This window comes from Alosa alosa, chromosome 12, assembly GCF_017589495.1.
Source record: "Alosa alosa isolate M-15738 ecotype Scorff River chromosome 12, AALO_Geno_1.1, whole genome shotgun sequence".
Taxonomy (NCBI): Eukaryota; Metazoa; Chordata; class Actinopteri; order Clupeiformes; family Clupeidae; genus Alosa; species Alosa alosa.
Window position 1 is genome coordinate 4,217,680 of NC_063200.1, and position 15,653 is coordinate 4,233,332.

General features: G+C 44.9%; 2 protein-coding genes across 2 annotated transcripts; both read left to right on the top strand.

Annotated features, from left to right (window-relative positions):
* The first annotated feature begins 429 nt into the window (after positions 1–429).
* ccni (cyclin I) lies at positions 430–9,987 on the top strand. Its single transcript, XM_048258994.1, has 7 exons — positions 430–673; positions 1,573–1,729; positions 2,539–2,673; positions 3,442–3,516; positions 7,498–7,638; positions 7,908–8,138; positions 8,446–9,987. Exons 2-7 carry the CDS (start codon positions 1,616–1,618, stop codon positions 8,953–8,955), a joined length of 1,206 nt encoding a protein of 401 aa, XP_048114951.1. The 5' UTR covers positions 430–673; positions 1,573–1,615; the 3' UTR covers positions 8,956–9,987.
* An 835-nt stretch (positions 9,988–10,822) lies between these two features.
* On the top strand, positions 10,823–15,055 carry LOC125304594 (ankyrin repeat domain-containing protein SOWAHA-like). Its single transcript, XM_048258997.1, is given in 2 exon segments — positions 10,823–12,368; positions 12,371–15,055. Coding segments are annotated over 2 exon segments (2,307 nt in total). The 5' UTR covers positions 10,823–11,018; the 3' UTR covers positions 13,328–15,055.
* The last annotated feature ends 598 nt before the right edge of the window (positions 15,056–15,653 follow it).

A 15,653-nucleotide genomic window follows, 5' to 3' on the forward strand; every position in this document is an offset into this window, starting at 1 on the left:
TCTAAATATGGTACTGAGCTAAATGTCTTGTAAACACATCACATGCGAAAATGTGTAATAGATGTATACTTGTTTTAGTATTCTTTTGGAAAGACTATTTTCGTTTCGTTTGACAAGCCTTTCTACTGTCCTACCATACAATTGTATTGTCCTGTGTAAAATGTTCGGCCTCGTTGTCGCGAGCTATCAACATTCGTAGTTCGCGTAATGTGGACGAGACATTACATTATTCATACGCCAAAGAAAGTAGTCCCTACAGCAGAACGATAAGTAAATAATACATCATTTTACATTGTTATTTCAGCTGGCTTATCTATTTCGCATGCCCTGTCAGATATCGGGGGAAATGTGTGTGGAATAAACGTATATTATTTAATGTATGTGCTCCAATCGCTTTGCAAATCACACGCAGTGTGAGGGTGGGCGGAGCAGTTTCTTTCCTTCTTCAGTCCCCTCCTCGGAAATAGACGCATCTGTCTTTTCCGTTCGTTTTATTTTTAATATCAATTTGGAAGGATCCCTTCTTTTCTTCCCTCCAAATAAGACGAAATGGAGACCAGGATGGACGAGTAAAATAGACATACCGGCCCGCAACACCCCTTTATTTTACTTCTGTTTAATGGACCGGATGATTTCCAAGTCGGACTGTGGATCTCACAGCTTTGCAGGGGAGGTAAGCCAAGTTAGCCATTTAATGCTAGCTAGAGAGCTTCCCCTTGTTCAAAGAAAATAAGATGGCTCATATGTGCCCACTGGCTATGTGTGCGTGCTATTTCAATCTATGGTTTCAACAGCATTGTACATGTTGGATTTCCTTCATTTGTTGATCTAAAGGTAGTGTCTAAAGAGGTAACGTCAACACTACGAGGTGACAAATGAACCTGCTAGCCATTAACTAGCTAGCCGTGATGGCTAACATACAACTAGTTCTAAGTCGGAGAATGAGGGAATAAGGACTAAGTGTTTCAGTTTCTGCACCTGCAGTTGGTTAAGTTAAACCGTAAACCAAAAAAACAATTCCTCTCCCCACACCCCGTGTATTTGAAATAAAACCTTACAAGCTCATAATAAGCTAGTAGTTGGGTCACTTGTGACAATTTTGTCTGTAACGTCAGCTATCAATGCCACAGAATAGAAAAACGATTAGAATGTCATTGTTTACCTCGCGGAAATAATATTATGGTCATGATTGTTAAAGTCTCACCGTGTTAGTTTTCATTGTCAGACATTGGTCGTTAGCTAGCTTGTACGCAAATGGGTCTTTGCAGTCAGTCAAAATCAAATTAACAATGCTTTGATGCGACTATTATTGTATGTTCATTTAGTAATGTAGTAAGTTAACGTTGAGTTATCCAAACTAGACAGGCGAAGTGAAATGGTAGGCTTCTTTTTTCAGGTATAAATAAGCTCACTTGCCCGTTCATAATTTCGTTATTGTATTTATTTTCACCCTCTCATAATTCAGTCATGTCGTTGGAAACCAGCTGCTTCTGTATATGAACTAATTATTCTATTTGGCCCATAGTCTTTGTTTGACATGAATCCTTTATGGTGGCTTGGCTCCCCCCACAGGTAGCTGTATCCAGTGTGGAGGTAGGCACATCCAGGGGTCGTGATGAAGTTTGCAGAACCCTTGGAGAGCCAGAGGCTGTCTTTTCTTCTGGAAAAGGCAGCTTCTAGGGAAGCCATAATGTGGAAGGCCCGTATGCCAAAGAAGCCCTCCACTCAGGTGAGTTAAAGTCAAGGTGTCACCACAAATGGTGGTCATTCACAGACTATGTACCTTTTCTCCCATTTGCCCTCCCTGTGCAGTTAATGTGTCCTCACACAAGTCTGTGCTCAAATGGTGCTCGTCATATGAGTCACTGTTCGAAGGAGAGCCCTTGACCTCTGGCTCCCTTCAGGCTTTTAATCTGCTGTACGCGTGCTGCAGGTGGTGTGCACAAGCAAACAAGATTTGTTAAGTGATGCCTGGCACCTTCAAATTGGATTTCTGACTTTGCTCTTATACACAGTTTTGTTTTATTGGCTTGACTCAGCATGTGCAGAAGAATTCTTGCTAAGCAATCCTGGAACGTTTTAATGTAAGGCCCAAATCTTTATGTAAGGCCTACATCTTCTTTTTTTTTTTTTTATATTGTGTTTGAAATGTAAGCAAGGCTCCAAGTGCTTTGGTATTTTCCAAGTGCCTTCCTACCACACAAAGGAGGTGTTCCCTTACTTTTGTAATTTAATACAGTAACAGAATATTCCCAACAAGCTCTTAAATTGCATTGAGGATGGCAAATGATAAAGATGGGCATGCTTTATTTATGTGGTTGTGATGTAGGTCAGTGTCTGAACCTGATTATTTGCTCCCACGTTGAAGGTTTACACCCCCCAAATGCTTGTAAATGACTGAGACTGAATCACTCATGACTGCATTGCAGCGCAACCAATGAATGGAATCACAGACAGCAGTTGTTCAAGTGGAGAACTTGTGCTGTGCATTGGCTATTTCAGTGACCTGACCTTTGGCATGTTGTGTCAATTTTGCAGGATACAGATATCTCTCCTGGCCAGCGAGATGAGGCGGTGCGCTGGCTCACTGACCTGCACAGCAAACTTAAGCTCTATCCAGAGACCCTCTGCCTGGCCATCAGTATACTGGACCGCTTTTTGGCAGCCATCAAGGTATCCTCAAGCTCACAAAGGTTATTTGTACTGGCGTGGAGCCCAGCTGAAATGTCTGCTCCCTGCTCTGGCTGTCTGTGGTGTTAATGTGTATAGTGTGTGTTTATATTTATATAACCATTTATTTATCTCTTAGCTAATTTGTCAGGAGAAAAACAAATAATTCTCCAGCTAATTTAGTGAGTAACAGTTAAGAGACAAGCAATGTATGTTCTTTTTTTTTGAATATCACACCCATTGAGATTAGCATCACAATCTTAAAATCATATAGTGTGAGCGCTATTACAGCAATTTCCTGGGTTTTATGAGTGGATATGGTCATATATGGTTAATAATACAGTTGTAATAACTCATAATTGTTGCAGACATGCATGTTAAATACGAGGCCCAAGTAAGCTCATGTTGGCTTGTAAACAGGAAGCACCTGACCTTTCAAAGTGGTTGATGGTGGTCTCTCAGCCAGCTTAATCGGCTGAGCAGAATGTAGCGGTTTGCGCTCGCTTTTTGCCTATTCAGCACTTCAATGTTGTCATTTAACCTAGCCTTTGCTTTCCTATCATTACTCCAGCAACTCCAATGACCCACATATCTCTTTACTATTCCTCTCGGTAATACTGGTTTCATTTCGTCTCATTGTGTTTTTCTTACTTTCTTTTTTTTTTTCTTCAGTCATGTGAGGTTCCTAATGAATAATTAGGTTGCAGGGTGAAACAGGGTTTCTCTGTCTGATCACGCCGTCTTCATGTCTTGCTCCTTCTCCCCCCTCAGGCCCGCCCAAAGTACCTGCCTTGCATTGCCATCACTTGCTTCTTCCTGGCTGCAAAGACCAATGAAGAGGATGAGGTGAGTGTTAAAAATAAAATAGAAAGTATGGGTTTTGAAAGAGGGTAGTGAAAGCATTGGGATGTCTGGTGTGAGTAGCCCGTTTTACACTGCGGGATTTCCCGCAAATGTCTAACCCTTTTATCGCGGAGCGCCTCTCCTTTTTACACACATCGAGGCGGAACGGCGGGTTGAAGTGTCTCGCCAATTTTACCACCAGGCAGGGTAGACAAAGGCAAAAAGATTCATTCGGGCACCAGTGTAAATGTGTTAATGGGGGAATCTGGGCGGGCGTTTTGATGACACTACATATGTCCAACCCACCACAGGAGATTAAAATCTGACTAATCAAAAGCAGCAATAGCAGGGACGGCACATTACGACAATCTTTAAGTCCACAAAGCTTCCAGTCATTTAACATCTGCTAGAGTTGATTGTAGGTCTGAATGCATTCGGTTGCCATATAAGCTATCCTAAAATCCATTGATGAAACAAAGCATGAACTCCTTGAGCGTCTGTCATAGGAAGCTTCACATTATAACTACTGTTAGCCTCATTACATCTAGAAGCTGGACATTAGCGAACTTAGCTTAATATCACTGTTTAACAAACAAACTAGCATGCTATGCAGCCAAACAAGCAAACACAGCTAAATGTAATGACAATGAACTCTTACCTTTATGGTCTACAAGTTATCCATAGTTAGTCTACTGTTATTTCCATCATGCATTCTTCTTGATATTAGCTAGTTAAAGATGGAGCTAGCTTGGCCATATTCTACTCACACAGGTCTGACTAAATTCAACGTTATCTCCAGAAACATTTCTGTAGCCTATAGGACCTCCCCTATGGACCTGGCCCAAAACATGCGATAGCAGGAGTTACCCTTACAAATGGTCATAGTACAGTATAATATGCAGTTTCTGGCATCCATCAGAAAAGCATTTATAGAATGACCAACATGACCTTTAACTGTAGCCTATATCTCTCATCTTCAGGTTACAGCAACGTTACTAGCTCCTTCACTAAGTGACTTATTTTCATAGGCTACATAAATTTGAATACAGGCTAGCCTACATGGTGATAAAAGAACATTGAAGAGGCTTTCTGTTCATTGTATCATATTGTATTTCAGTTGTCAAAGGTTATGAGGGTAAAATTAGTGATGGCAAAATTCCCAGTTCAGAAAATCATGCATAGTTCGTTCCCATGTGTCAGGCTACTCCTAACACCCAATGTTGCACGTCACGTTTCATTTTGCTATTTGGTCCTGCCTCCTAGCTCCTCAATATGCCGGCTTGTATGTACTGTAAACACTCGCGGTACGAAGTACCCACCTGGTAGCCTAGAAATCTAGACGCACCCTAGCGGCGGTAAATTAATTTGCTCAGCCTGTACGTCTAGTATCGAACCATAGGAATTTCTATTGGCTTAACACCGTGGATGTTCTCCAATCACAGCGCTCTATTTCGTTAGAGAGTCTTAAGGCGGGCTTAACAGGATAACGACATCCTGCGACGGTGAACAACAAGGAAGGTGGCTATGGCGAACGAAGAGCGGTTGTTTGAATCGGCGTTGGCGTCAACTTTGGAGGAGTTGGACTTGTGCTTTTCTTTGAAAGTAGAGCAACACAATGCACTTAATTTGCCGTTTTGCCGACCGGATACGGATATGGTCGTAGCGCTGGCCTATTGCATGCCTAGGCAGTTTAAAAGACAATTCTCTGCCCGCCCCTTGGATTAAGCAGGTGAATGATTCGATTCCAGACTATACATTTCAATGATATAGGATGGCCCGCCAGGCTACCCACCTGGCAATGTTGTGCCTTGTTTTTAGACACACGATGCGGCATGCCTCTTCCCGTGAATGTTGCGTGATCTCGGTGTAAAAAACGACTACCAACTATGGCAATAGATGAAGACATAGGGCTGCTCTCAGAATTTTCCTTTGGACGGGTTGTGAAACCTGACATTATGGATTTGATGTACCGAACTTTTATCAAACTATAATGTCCAAACTCCTGTATGAAACAAACCGTGACTTCTCTGTACTATTCAGGGCTCTACAGTGCGCCCATTTCACTCGCACATGCGAGTAAAAATGATGCCGTGCGAGTGCAAAAAAATATTTAGGCGCACTGGTGCGAATGACTTCTAACCATGTCAATGTTTGTCTATAAAATACACCGCAACATCGAGAAACATTACTGGTGCAAACCATAGAATCACGTCGCAGATGCAGCATAAGAACTACACCTCCCATCAACGTTAGCAGTTTAGCGTTGTGACTCGCTAGTAGTCGCTTTTATCAAATCCAAGAGCGCAGAAAAAGCGGAAAGTTAGACTAGCCAGCCAAGATGCAAAGATTGAAGAAATTAGTTCTTCTATCCACGAATTCATTGGATATAGGAGGAACAGGATGAGATTCTGAGAATGCAGTGAGAGAAGGAAAGGTAACCTAACATGCCTTTTAGCCCAGTTGATGTATTGGCTGCAATATGCAAAATATAGCTGTAGCGAACGGGCACAAAAGTAGCCTCCCGTAATACCATTTTATTCAAAGGTAAAACGCTACTGACAACTCCAGGCTTCCACGCATGCTTGTTTGTTTACACCTAATACAAGCTGGAGTGCAAACGAAAGTAGGCCTAACGTTTGCCTACTGCCCCCATCAATGCAGATATTTCAAATAAAAACTAAAAGTATAAAACATATATCCTTGATTAGCCCATGTTGGGTTTTGTGGAAGAGAAAATGGACTGTTTTAGTAGTAGTATTAGGCAGTATGCTGTCAGATAGGTCACCATGGGCATATTTGGATTAGCTATAGATGGATTCACAAATAAATAAATTAGCCTACATTTGGCAGGATACTTAATAAACAGGCTAAATGCAAATATGGCAATGTATTATATTATTTTACATTAACAAAATGTAGGAAAATAGAACAGACTGAAAATAAAGTAGGCATTGATCTTTAAAATCCTGTTTCCTGTAGCCTAAATGTTGTCAGTCATTCTTAATATTTGCAATTGGTGCACTGGCATGTTTAACTGTTAGCTGCAGTATAATGTTACATTATGTGTAAGTTAAGTACAGAACTGACTGTGCGCCCAAATTTTTGTCTGTGCTCCTAAATTTTTTAACTTGGGCGCACAAGTGCTCCTGAAAGTAAATGTTGGTGTAGAGCCCTGCTATTGAAGCCCTATTAACAACAGAAACTGCGAAACACAGAAGTCAACGTTCACTTCTTGTGAAGTGCCTGTAATCGTGACATGGTTTCCTGCCAACGTCATGTGTTCTCTGAAAGCGTGATGTCAGCTGAGAGCTTTGGGTGGCAGTGACCACAGTGTAAACCTCAGATTCAGCTTGACTGACGGGTTGTTTGTCTCACTTGCTCTGAGGTTTGATCTTAGTTCTTTTCACGGTGCGTGTAAAGCACGGCGGACTGATATGCATTCAGCCACAGTGTGAGCCTGTCCTTTTGTCTGTCGCAATAGCTAGCCTGTGGACAAGGGTTAGGCTTGTTTGTTTCCTAGCATTACATAACAGCCTTTTAAGTCTGTGTGTGAACACGTCTAACCTCTGCTGTGGCCCCCTGACTTATTTCTTGTTCACTGCCCTGTACTGTCCATTTTTCTCTACTCATGTTTTCTAAGTATATATACTCTTTTGATTCCGTGAGGGAAATTTGGTCTCTGCATTTATCCCAATCTGTGAATTAGTGAAGCACACAGTGAGGTGAACTGCTGTGCCTACTGGTCGGGGTTCGAACCGCTAACCAGTAGGCCACAGCTGTCCATAAAGCCGCATTTCCTGACCGGGAATCGGCCGCAGCGGTGAGGGCGCTGAATCCTAACCACTAGACCACCAGGGAGACATCCTCTATCCAGAGAGACTTCTCTACCCACCCACCTGTCTTCATCTCTAGTGAGTGTGTGTGTGTGTGTGTGTGTGTGTGTGTGTGTGTGTGTGTTCTGACATTTATTTTGCTTGTCTGCAGCGGATCCCGTCTCTGAGTGACCTGGCTGGCTCCAGTAGCTGTGGCTGTTCTACCTCAGAGATACTGCGGATGGAGAGGATCATTCTGGATAAGCTGAACTGGGATCTGCACACAGCCACACCGCTGGACTTTCTTCACATTGTGAGTCTAGCCTGGGGAGCCTCCAACACCCACTGAGTAAATTTAATCAACAACAGTTCACCTTATTCCTCTTGAACTGAAACTCTGAACAAACATTTCTGAAGAGTTGCTCTGTTGGCTTTGAGCATTATTGTTAGTCTGGCAAATATTGTTGCAAACCTCAAGGGCACTCAGGCTTCTCATTCTCTCCATTTCACACACGGTTACAGCCTCTTCATCTGACGCCTTTTTTCTTTCTTTCCTTTTTTTTTCTCCTCCTCCCTCCACAGTTCCATGCGATGGTGCTGTCGTGCAAATCCCCGTCGCTGGCAGGTCTGCTGGGCTCGAGCGCGTCCCAGCATCTGGCCCTGCTGACGCAGCAGCTGCTGGGCTGCCTGGCAGACCACCGGCTGCTGCAGACGCAGGGCTCCATGCTGGCCCTGGGCCTCCTGACGCTGGAGCTGGAGAGCTGCTGTCCTGACTGGTTGGCTCTCACCATCGACCTGCTCCGCAAGGCACAGGTCCGTAATGGCTGCCGTTGGACAAGCTGAAGGCCTATAACAATTCAGTCACATAGGGAAATGGCAGTTGTGTTCCACAGTCAAGTCTTGAATGAGTTTTTTTTTTTTTTTTTTTTTTTTTTTTTTTTTTTTTTTTTCAATGGTGAAGTTTGGAAAATGTTTAAAAACAAATTGACATTTTCAAATAAAATCACATAAAATAGGTAGAAAGATGCAAAATTGAGATGAGATATTCTGTTGGGGCAGATGCAGCACTCCTGTCTGAAATATTAACACTGCTTTAATGCCTCTCCCCCTCCCACCTCAGATTGACAGCACCCAGTTGATCTGCTGCCGAGAGCAGGTGGCACGTAGCCTGTCCAGACATCAGGCTTCCCTGCCTCCCAACACTGTGTTCATCTACCAGCCCCTGCCCCAGATCTTGGAGCCCTGTGCCAGGCGAGCCCAGCCCCGCTGGCACCCCTCGGCCCTACCACAGCTCGCACAGGCCCAGGCTCGGGTCCCTCAGCCCAGCCCGACCTCCGCCTCCACCCCCACCCTGGCCCTGCTCTCCCCTCCCAACCTGCGCCTGCGCCCCACCGGGCGGCTCCGCTGCAAGCCCTCGGCCAAACGCAAGGTGGAGCAGATGGAGGTGGACGAGTTCTTTGACGGCATCAAGCGTCTGTACAACGAGGAGGCACCGGCGACGACGTTGACGGCGGAGGGGGCGGTCGGAGGGGAGGCGGCGGTGGTGCGTGGCTGCAGCTCCCTGCTGGTCCCGCGGCAGGAGGGCAGCTCTTCGCCCTGCCCCCCTCTGCAGCCTGTCAGTGTCCCCTAGCCTGCAGTGCAGTCCAGTCCACCACCACCAACTCCTGCCCAAAAAAAAGGCCTCGTGTCTTTCAGATCTCTCTCTGTGCCACATATGAGAAGCAATGTGGGGTGTAAGAAAATTAAAATACCGCAGTTACTGGCATAAGTCTGATCCCCAGAGCAGAGCCCCAAAAACATACAAAAAAAAGTTTCAAGTACATATGCTGCTATCTCATAAGCATTTGTGGAGCACAAGCAAAAAATAAATAAAAGCGATAAAAAAAAAATCATAAATTATAGAAAAATCTCCCCATGACCAAAAAAAGTAGTACTTTTCCCAGAACTTTTTGTAATACTGACTTGTGTATGTCTAACTACAATGTCATCAACTTCATCTGTCATTTTTTCATTTCCAATTTTCAGTGTGTTTGTCCTTTTGAAATTCTGTCTGAATGTCTTTTCTAACCTCTCAGCCTAAACCTGTTTTTACATGTTTGTGTTTATGTGTCCTTGTATACCCATAGTCATTCACTGCCAAACAGAACTGAATGTAAGATGAGTTTTGTATGGAGTGAATAGCTGATTAGCTCAAATGGAAGGTAGCTCTCTCTTACATAAATTTTGTCTAAAGTGTCTGATAACATGCTAATATATAAACCCCTAACCCAGAGTGGTGGCCTGGTGATGTCAGTGTGTTGTGATATTTGGGTGTGTTTGGACTTAAAGGGTGAGATGAATCCCCCCCGTCACATTTTCTATTACAAGAAGCATTAAAACGTCCACTCAGACATGCACTATGATGTGTTGCATTTTGATCAAGCCTGGCATTTCATGAAGGGGAAACAAGTTGTAGTTCTTCTATAAATATATATACCTGTGCAATAAAACTGAGAAAATACTGAAAAAAATGTACTGAAGGGGAAGGAAAGCCTTAGTTCTTCATTGTTATTTTGCTGCACTCTTCCATGCGCTCTGTTTCTGTGAAAAGCTCTGCCCTGGGGGCCAGGGACATGCCCGTGCTGTTGAAACTCATGGCAACAATAAAGAACCTGACCTCTGACCCGCTCTTGTCACATCTCTTTATTCATTCCAAGGCTGGCTTAATTAATGTGTCATGAACACAATTACTTATATACATGATTGTACTTTGTATCTGTTCTGGACTATGCCATGTGCATCTATGTACTTCATTATCTTGTGGTCAAATGTTTGGTATGTAGGCTAGGTATCACATACTGTATGTATGTGTATGTATCATAATTTGATCAGTTATGAGAAAGCCCATGACCTCTTCAATTCAGATGTTTGCTTACAATTAAGACAAATAGGCTAAAATATGTGCTCAGGTTGAAATAGGGCTGAAGAGAAGAGCAACAGACTAGGCTTTAGTGGGTAGTCTGCCATAAGACATCTGTTTCTCAGACATTTCTGTTTACTTTTATCTAGTGGCTTGGATATAGGACTTCTGTAGTAGGCTAATCTACAAAGAGTAATGTCAATAATGCCAACATTCATTAAACAGAGTTTACAAGTCAAACATTTTTTAGCGATCCCCTCGGATATTAAAGGCACACTATTCAGGGTTTTTTTTAGCTTAATTTACCTTCATTTAACCGCTTCAGAGTTATTGGAATGGTTATAGGCTATGACTTTTTTCGGGTTGAATGGTGGCCGTCTCGCTTCCCCCTAGCGCCTGTGAGCGGAAAAAACACCCTTGCAACCGTGGGCCGGCGGGCCGACGGCCTCAGTGTCAGGAAGTATAACGAGTGTAACAAATTGCTTTACTGCATTCAAATACACATACACGCCAGGCACGTTCTAGAAAAAGGTAGCGATGGAGTTTCTCAGACATTCGTCATGACAAAGCCAGCGAAAAAGAAGCAAAACTCGAGAAAACAGTAAGGAAATTGCCAATACTGCATAATTTACTCGCCTTGCAGTCGCTAGCGCATTTACCTCTCAGGTATGTAGATAACCTGCAGGTGGAGTTAAAGAATCTCTGGGTGGAGTTTATCCGTTGCTGCTGTCACATTTTTCACACTGAACTTTGAAGCCGAAACTCGGGCGAGTTGGATAGGCTATAGATTCAGCATGGCCACCGATTTTACCCAAGAGTCGCTATTAGGATTTTTACGCTGTAATGGGGGAAGAGTGCGAAATGCGGAGTTGTTGGGTCATTTCAAGTACTTTTTGAAAGAGGATGAGGACCGTGTACAAAACAGGGAACAATTTAAAACGTTTGTGAATGCCGTGGCAGTGGTGAAGCATGAGGATGGAGTCAGCTACGTCGTGTTGAGGAAGAAATTCATACTGCCAGTCGGAGACATTGGCAGCGTTCACATACCAAAACGCCAAGACGAGAAACTTGAGAATTCGAGGTCGAGGCACCGAGAGCGTTCACCAAGAAGGGCAACCAACCGAAGCCGGGAGAGAAGGGTGCCTGGTGAGACGAACTCCAAACTGAAAACAAACAAGGCAGCGCAAGTTCCAACATCAGTCGCTTCTGAGAGCAGCTTGGAAATTTTACCTGCAGCAGGTATTATAATCAACAACAATAATAATGCAGAAACGGTAAATTTCGAAAAAACTGTCAAAATGTCTCCTCCACAAACGTGGGAAGCTAGCCCGACATCAATTATTATAACAGAAGGTAATTATGCCAACCGCACTTTGAAACCATTGCTAACACCCCCTTTCAGCTCTGAATCCAAACGTTCTAGTGGGAGCGGTCAGAGCTTTGAACAGGCCTGGGACAAAGAGCCCGTGAAGACAAATTTGAAGCACAATAGTGTTGACATTAGCAATCTAGGACAGGCAAGAGAAGCTGATGGCTGGAGCACAACATTCTGTTCACCTCCTAGTTCTATCCACTCTGACTTGAAAACATTTTCACTGGAGGAACTGAGACAAAGCCCTGAACTGCAGCAGCTTCAACAGAGCTCCCGATGCAGAAATCTGGGGATTCAGCCCGCACCCTGGCCTCTGCACCCATCCCTTTGCAACACTCTTGGGATTTACAGCTCTTCCCCTTGTATTGCTGACATTGAATCACCACCATTTACCAAAGCAGGTCATCAGATGAGCTCCAGCAACGACTGTCTAGTGAGACCAAAGAGGGAGTCCTTGGACCATTTGCATAGGGAGTCGGTCCACATTCGGGCTGCAGCTGCAGTGAACTCTCCTCTCCAGCGCCGTAGTCTCCCCCTGGACCCCTCTTACATGCCAGATGCTGCTGCTGCTGCTTCCCCAGAGCACTTCTACCACACTCCTCTGTCCTCCACTCATGAATGTCTGCCTGGGTCAGACTGCGAATGGCCATTTCCACTGACCCAAGAGGTGTGGAGCAGCGAGAACAGTCTGAACCAGAGGGCGATGGAGGTTGCGCCGGGCGATCAGCTGCGGGAGACGCTGCAGCGTGCTCATGAGGCGAAGCTGTTGTCACTGCTACACCGGCCAGTGCAAACACAGGTCCCTGGCTACCACCGATCCACGGGCTACCTGGAGCAGGAGTCGCCCTGCAGTCGAGCTGGCCCCCCGTGCCAGAGCGCCTCCTGAGGCTTTCGCCCCGCCAAGCTGGCCAGCGCCTCCGTAGCCGCATCAGCCGTAGCCTCGGGGCGGACCTGGACCAGCCCTTCCCTGAGGACCACGAGGCGGCGAGGCAGAGCCGCTTGCTGCTTCTCTCCTCCTCCCTCAGCATCAACTACCCGCTGACCACCACCCCTGAGAGGTCGCCCAGCAGCAGGGACCTCTCCCTCTCTGGGGCCTCCAGCACGGCCAGCCTCTCCGCCTGCCACCACGACCGGGCCTTCGTCCACAGAAGCTCCCCGGTCCCTCTGGAGTCCAAAGAGCACGAGTGGATGGTGAAGGCGGCCTCTGGGGACTGGCCTGTCATCTACTCGCTCTTTCGGGAGGACGGCAGCCTCCTGTCCAAGAGGGACTTCATCTCCGGCTACACCGTGCTGCACTGGATCGCTAAGCACGGGGACCACCGGGTGCTGAACACCTTGTGGTACGGTGTCAACAAGGCGGGGATGACGCTGGATGTTGATGGAAGGACCACCTGTGGGTACACCCCGCTGCACCTGGGCGCCATGTACGGCCACAAGAAGCTCATCCGCGTGCTGGTGCTCAAGTTCAAGGCCAATGTGAGGCTACGGGACACCAGTGGCCGCAGGGCCTGGCAGTACTTGGGCAACGACACGACCAACGAGGTCCGGGAGCTGCTGGGGGCTCCTCAGAAAAATCGCAGCGGTGCGGGCCCGCCACAGACTCACGTGGACAAGCCCTCCGAGCGGCCGGACACTATATCCGCCACGGTGAAAAGGCACTCGTCCTTAGCAGCTTTGTTCAAGCACAAGTCACTGGGCAGAATCTCAGGGCACACAGAGATGTCTGTTTGAGCCAGAGATGCCAATGACAGCCTCCTTTATTCTTGTGGAGAAACTCCCTGGCCTGTCACTGCACCATCCCCATGCCCAGATTATCCCTACCTCTTCTGACCTTATGGAATTGTAAATCTGTGTTTATTTGTCATTAGAAATGTTTCACATGACATTCTTTAAGGTGAAAAATGTATAGTTTTTGTATAATCTTTTGTCATTTTGTTCCATGGATTTACCAGGGATTCTAGATCATGTGTTTGTTTAATGCAGTTTTCTAGCAGGTTAATTTCAGGGAAGCAGCTTTCAGGAGAAAAGCCAGAAGTGAGATTTAAGGCCTGCACATGTAAATGCTTCATGTTTTTCTAATGTGTTAGCTTTGGTTGCTGAATCAGCCTTTCAGCACCAGAACAAGAGAGGCCCATTGGCCACTCACAGTGGAGCACTCAAGCTTTGAACTCTTTTTCTACTGGACGCGGGTCTCTTGGCAGCCAGAGCGGGTTCCTACTTTTGTGACACTGGAGCCCTTGCTGTGAGGAATCCGTTCAAGGGTTTTGGAGCGTGAATGTTCAAAAGCGGCGGCTAAAGTATCCCTAATCATGTTTCAGAGGAGTCCATGGTCACAAAGCACAAACGAGTTTGGGTGATTGTTTTACTTGGCACTTAAAGTTTCCATCTCATTTTACAATGATTTGTTTTACATCAGGGTAAATGCAATTCTGGAATAGTGTACATATAGTTTCACGGGAGTGAGTGATACTTCTGCATGTCTGCACAGTACTTATTGTCTGCTTGATCTGCACTCAAAGATGAGTACCCAAAGGGTTTTGTTTTCACTGGAATGTATATTTACTGATTGTCACTCTTTTTGGTGATTTTTTTTTTTTTTTTTTTTTTTAAAAGCTCATTTGCAGTGTTGATTAGTTCATTATGGTTGTGTTTTTTTACATGGATGAAATTAGCATTTGATATTCCAAATAGAGTGTCCAAATAGTCTGTATGTGTGTGTTGAGGCCAGTCTTGCTCACCCTATTCAGTTTAATGTTTAACTTGGCCTGTCCCCTGCAATAACCTCACAGGGCGTCAGACATCGAATCGGAGTTTCTGTTGGAGTGCATTGCTGGGGAACAGAGGTATGTGGAGCTCCTTGAGTATTGGCGTGTTGCCAGGCAGTGGGGTGACGGGCCAGGCCGCCAGAGAAAAGCATCTTTGTTTTGCACCCCACCACGGCCTTATGCTGGACTTGATGAGACATGCCGAGGCAGTTGGGCTCTTTGTTTCACTGTCGTGTTGTTGCTGCCACCGCTTCAAGTCGAGAAAGAGAAGTACAGTGTCAGATAAACAGGCAGGGAGAAAAACAGTGTGTGTGTGTGTGTGTGTGTGTGTGTGTGTATACGTACGGGTGAATCTTGGAAGGAAATACACATTAGTAGAATTTGGGGTGGCATGCACAAACGCAAAAGTCTCGCCAGAGAAGGTTGTCCTCAAGGCTGTTGCTGTCCTGCCCCTTGAACTTATGTTTGTGTTTTATTGCACGGGCATTTGATCTAGAAACATTCCCAGGCATGTTCATACTTGTCCTTGGTTGTTAATGTTTGAAAGAGGGAGTGAGTGTATGTGTGTTTACCAGGCCAATATTTATTGTGTTATGTAATGATGTATTCATTTTTCATTTACATGATGTAATGTGTAAAGTGTATACACTGTACTTCATCACAGTTCTTCTCAAAAATAAAACTTCAACACAAATATTCAGTTGTTTATATAAGTTTCTTCTTACAGAGTTTTAAAGACCGATATACCAAACAATTTAACTGTGTTGAACATCATTTCTTGTCTATTCATTTCACATTGACCTATGCACTTAAGGGAAATTGTAATAGCACAGTATATATTTGTATTTAATGTCATTTAGCTGGGAGGGATATGTTTCAGTTGGAAGTGTGTGTCATTTGTGCTCTATCTTGTGTATTTGCAAAACAAATGTTGTCACATGTCATGTGTATCTAAGAATACAAGGAATAGGACACATACACGATAATCATCTCAAACTATTTAAGCAAATCAGGCAACCGGAAGAGCAAGTGCACAGAAGAGGCCAACGTGTTGTGTGTGTCCTCTAATGCTGTTAAGCTGAAAAGACTTCTGCACTTTTAAAGACACACTTAGCTAGTTTCGGTATGCTCTCTGCAGAGAAGGTATCTGGAGAATGTGACGCAGTAAGAGGCTAAGCTTGTGAGTCACAGAGAGAGCTCGACTTCAAACATGTCCGTATTTCCCATATGGAGTTCTTGTGCTGTGGGATGATCTGGTCACTTGGGACTGAAGAAGACAACGAGAGCAATTG

What these genes read in the sequence shown, in the direction of transcription:
- ccni (XM_048258994.1), top strand. Translation starts at nt 1,616, where the DNA reads ATGAAGTTTGCAGAACCCTTGGAGAGCCAGAGGCTGTCTTTTCTTCTG. An exon ending in CAAAGAAGCCCTCCACTCAG is followed by an intron (nt 1,730 to 2,538) that starts GTGAGTTAAAGT and finishes TCAATTTTGCAG; the next exon opens with GATACAGATATCTCTCCTGG. An exon ending in CGCTGGACTTTCTTCACATT is followed by an intron (nt 7,639 to 7,907) that starts GTGAGTCTAGCC and finishes CTCCCTCCACAG; the next exon opens with TTCCATGCGATGGTGCTGTC.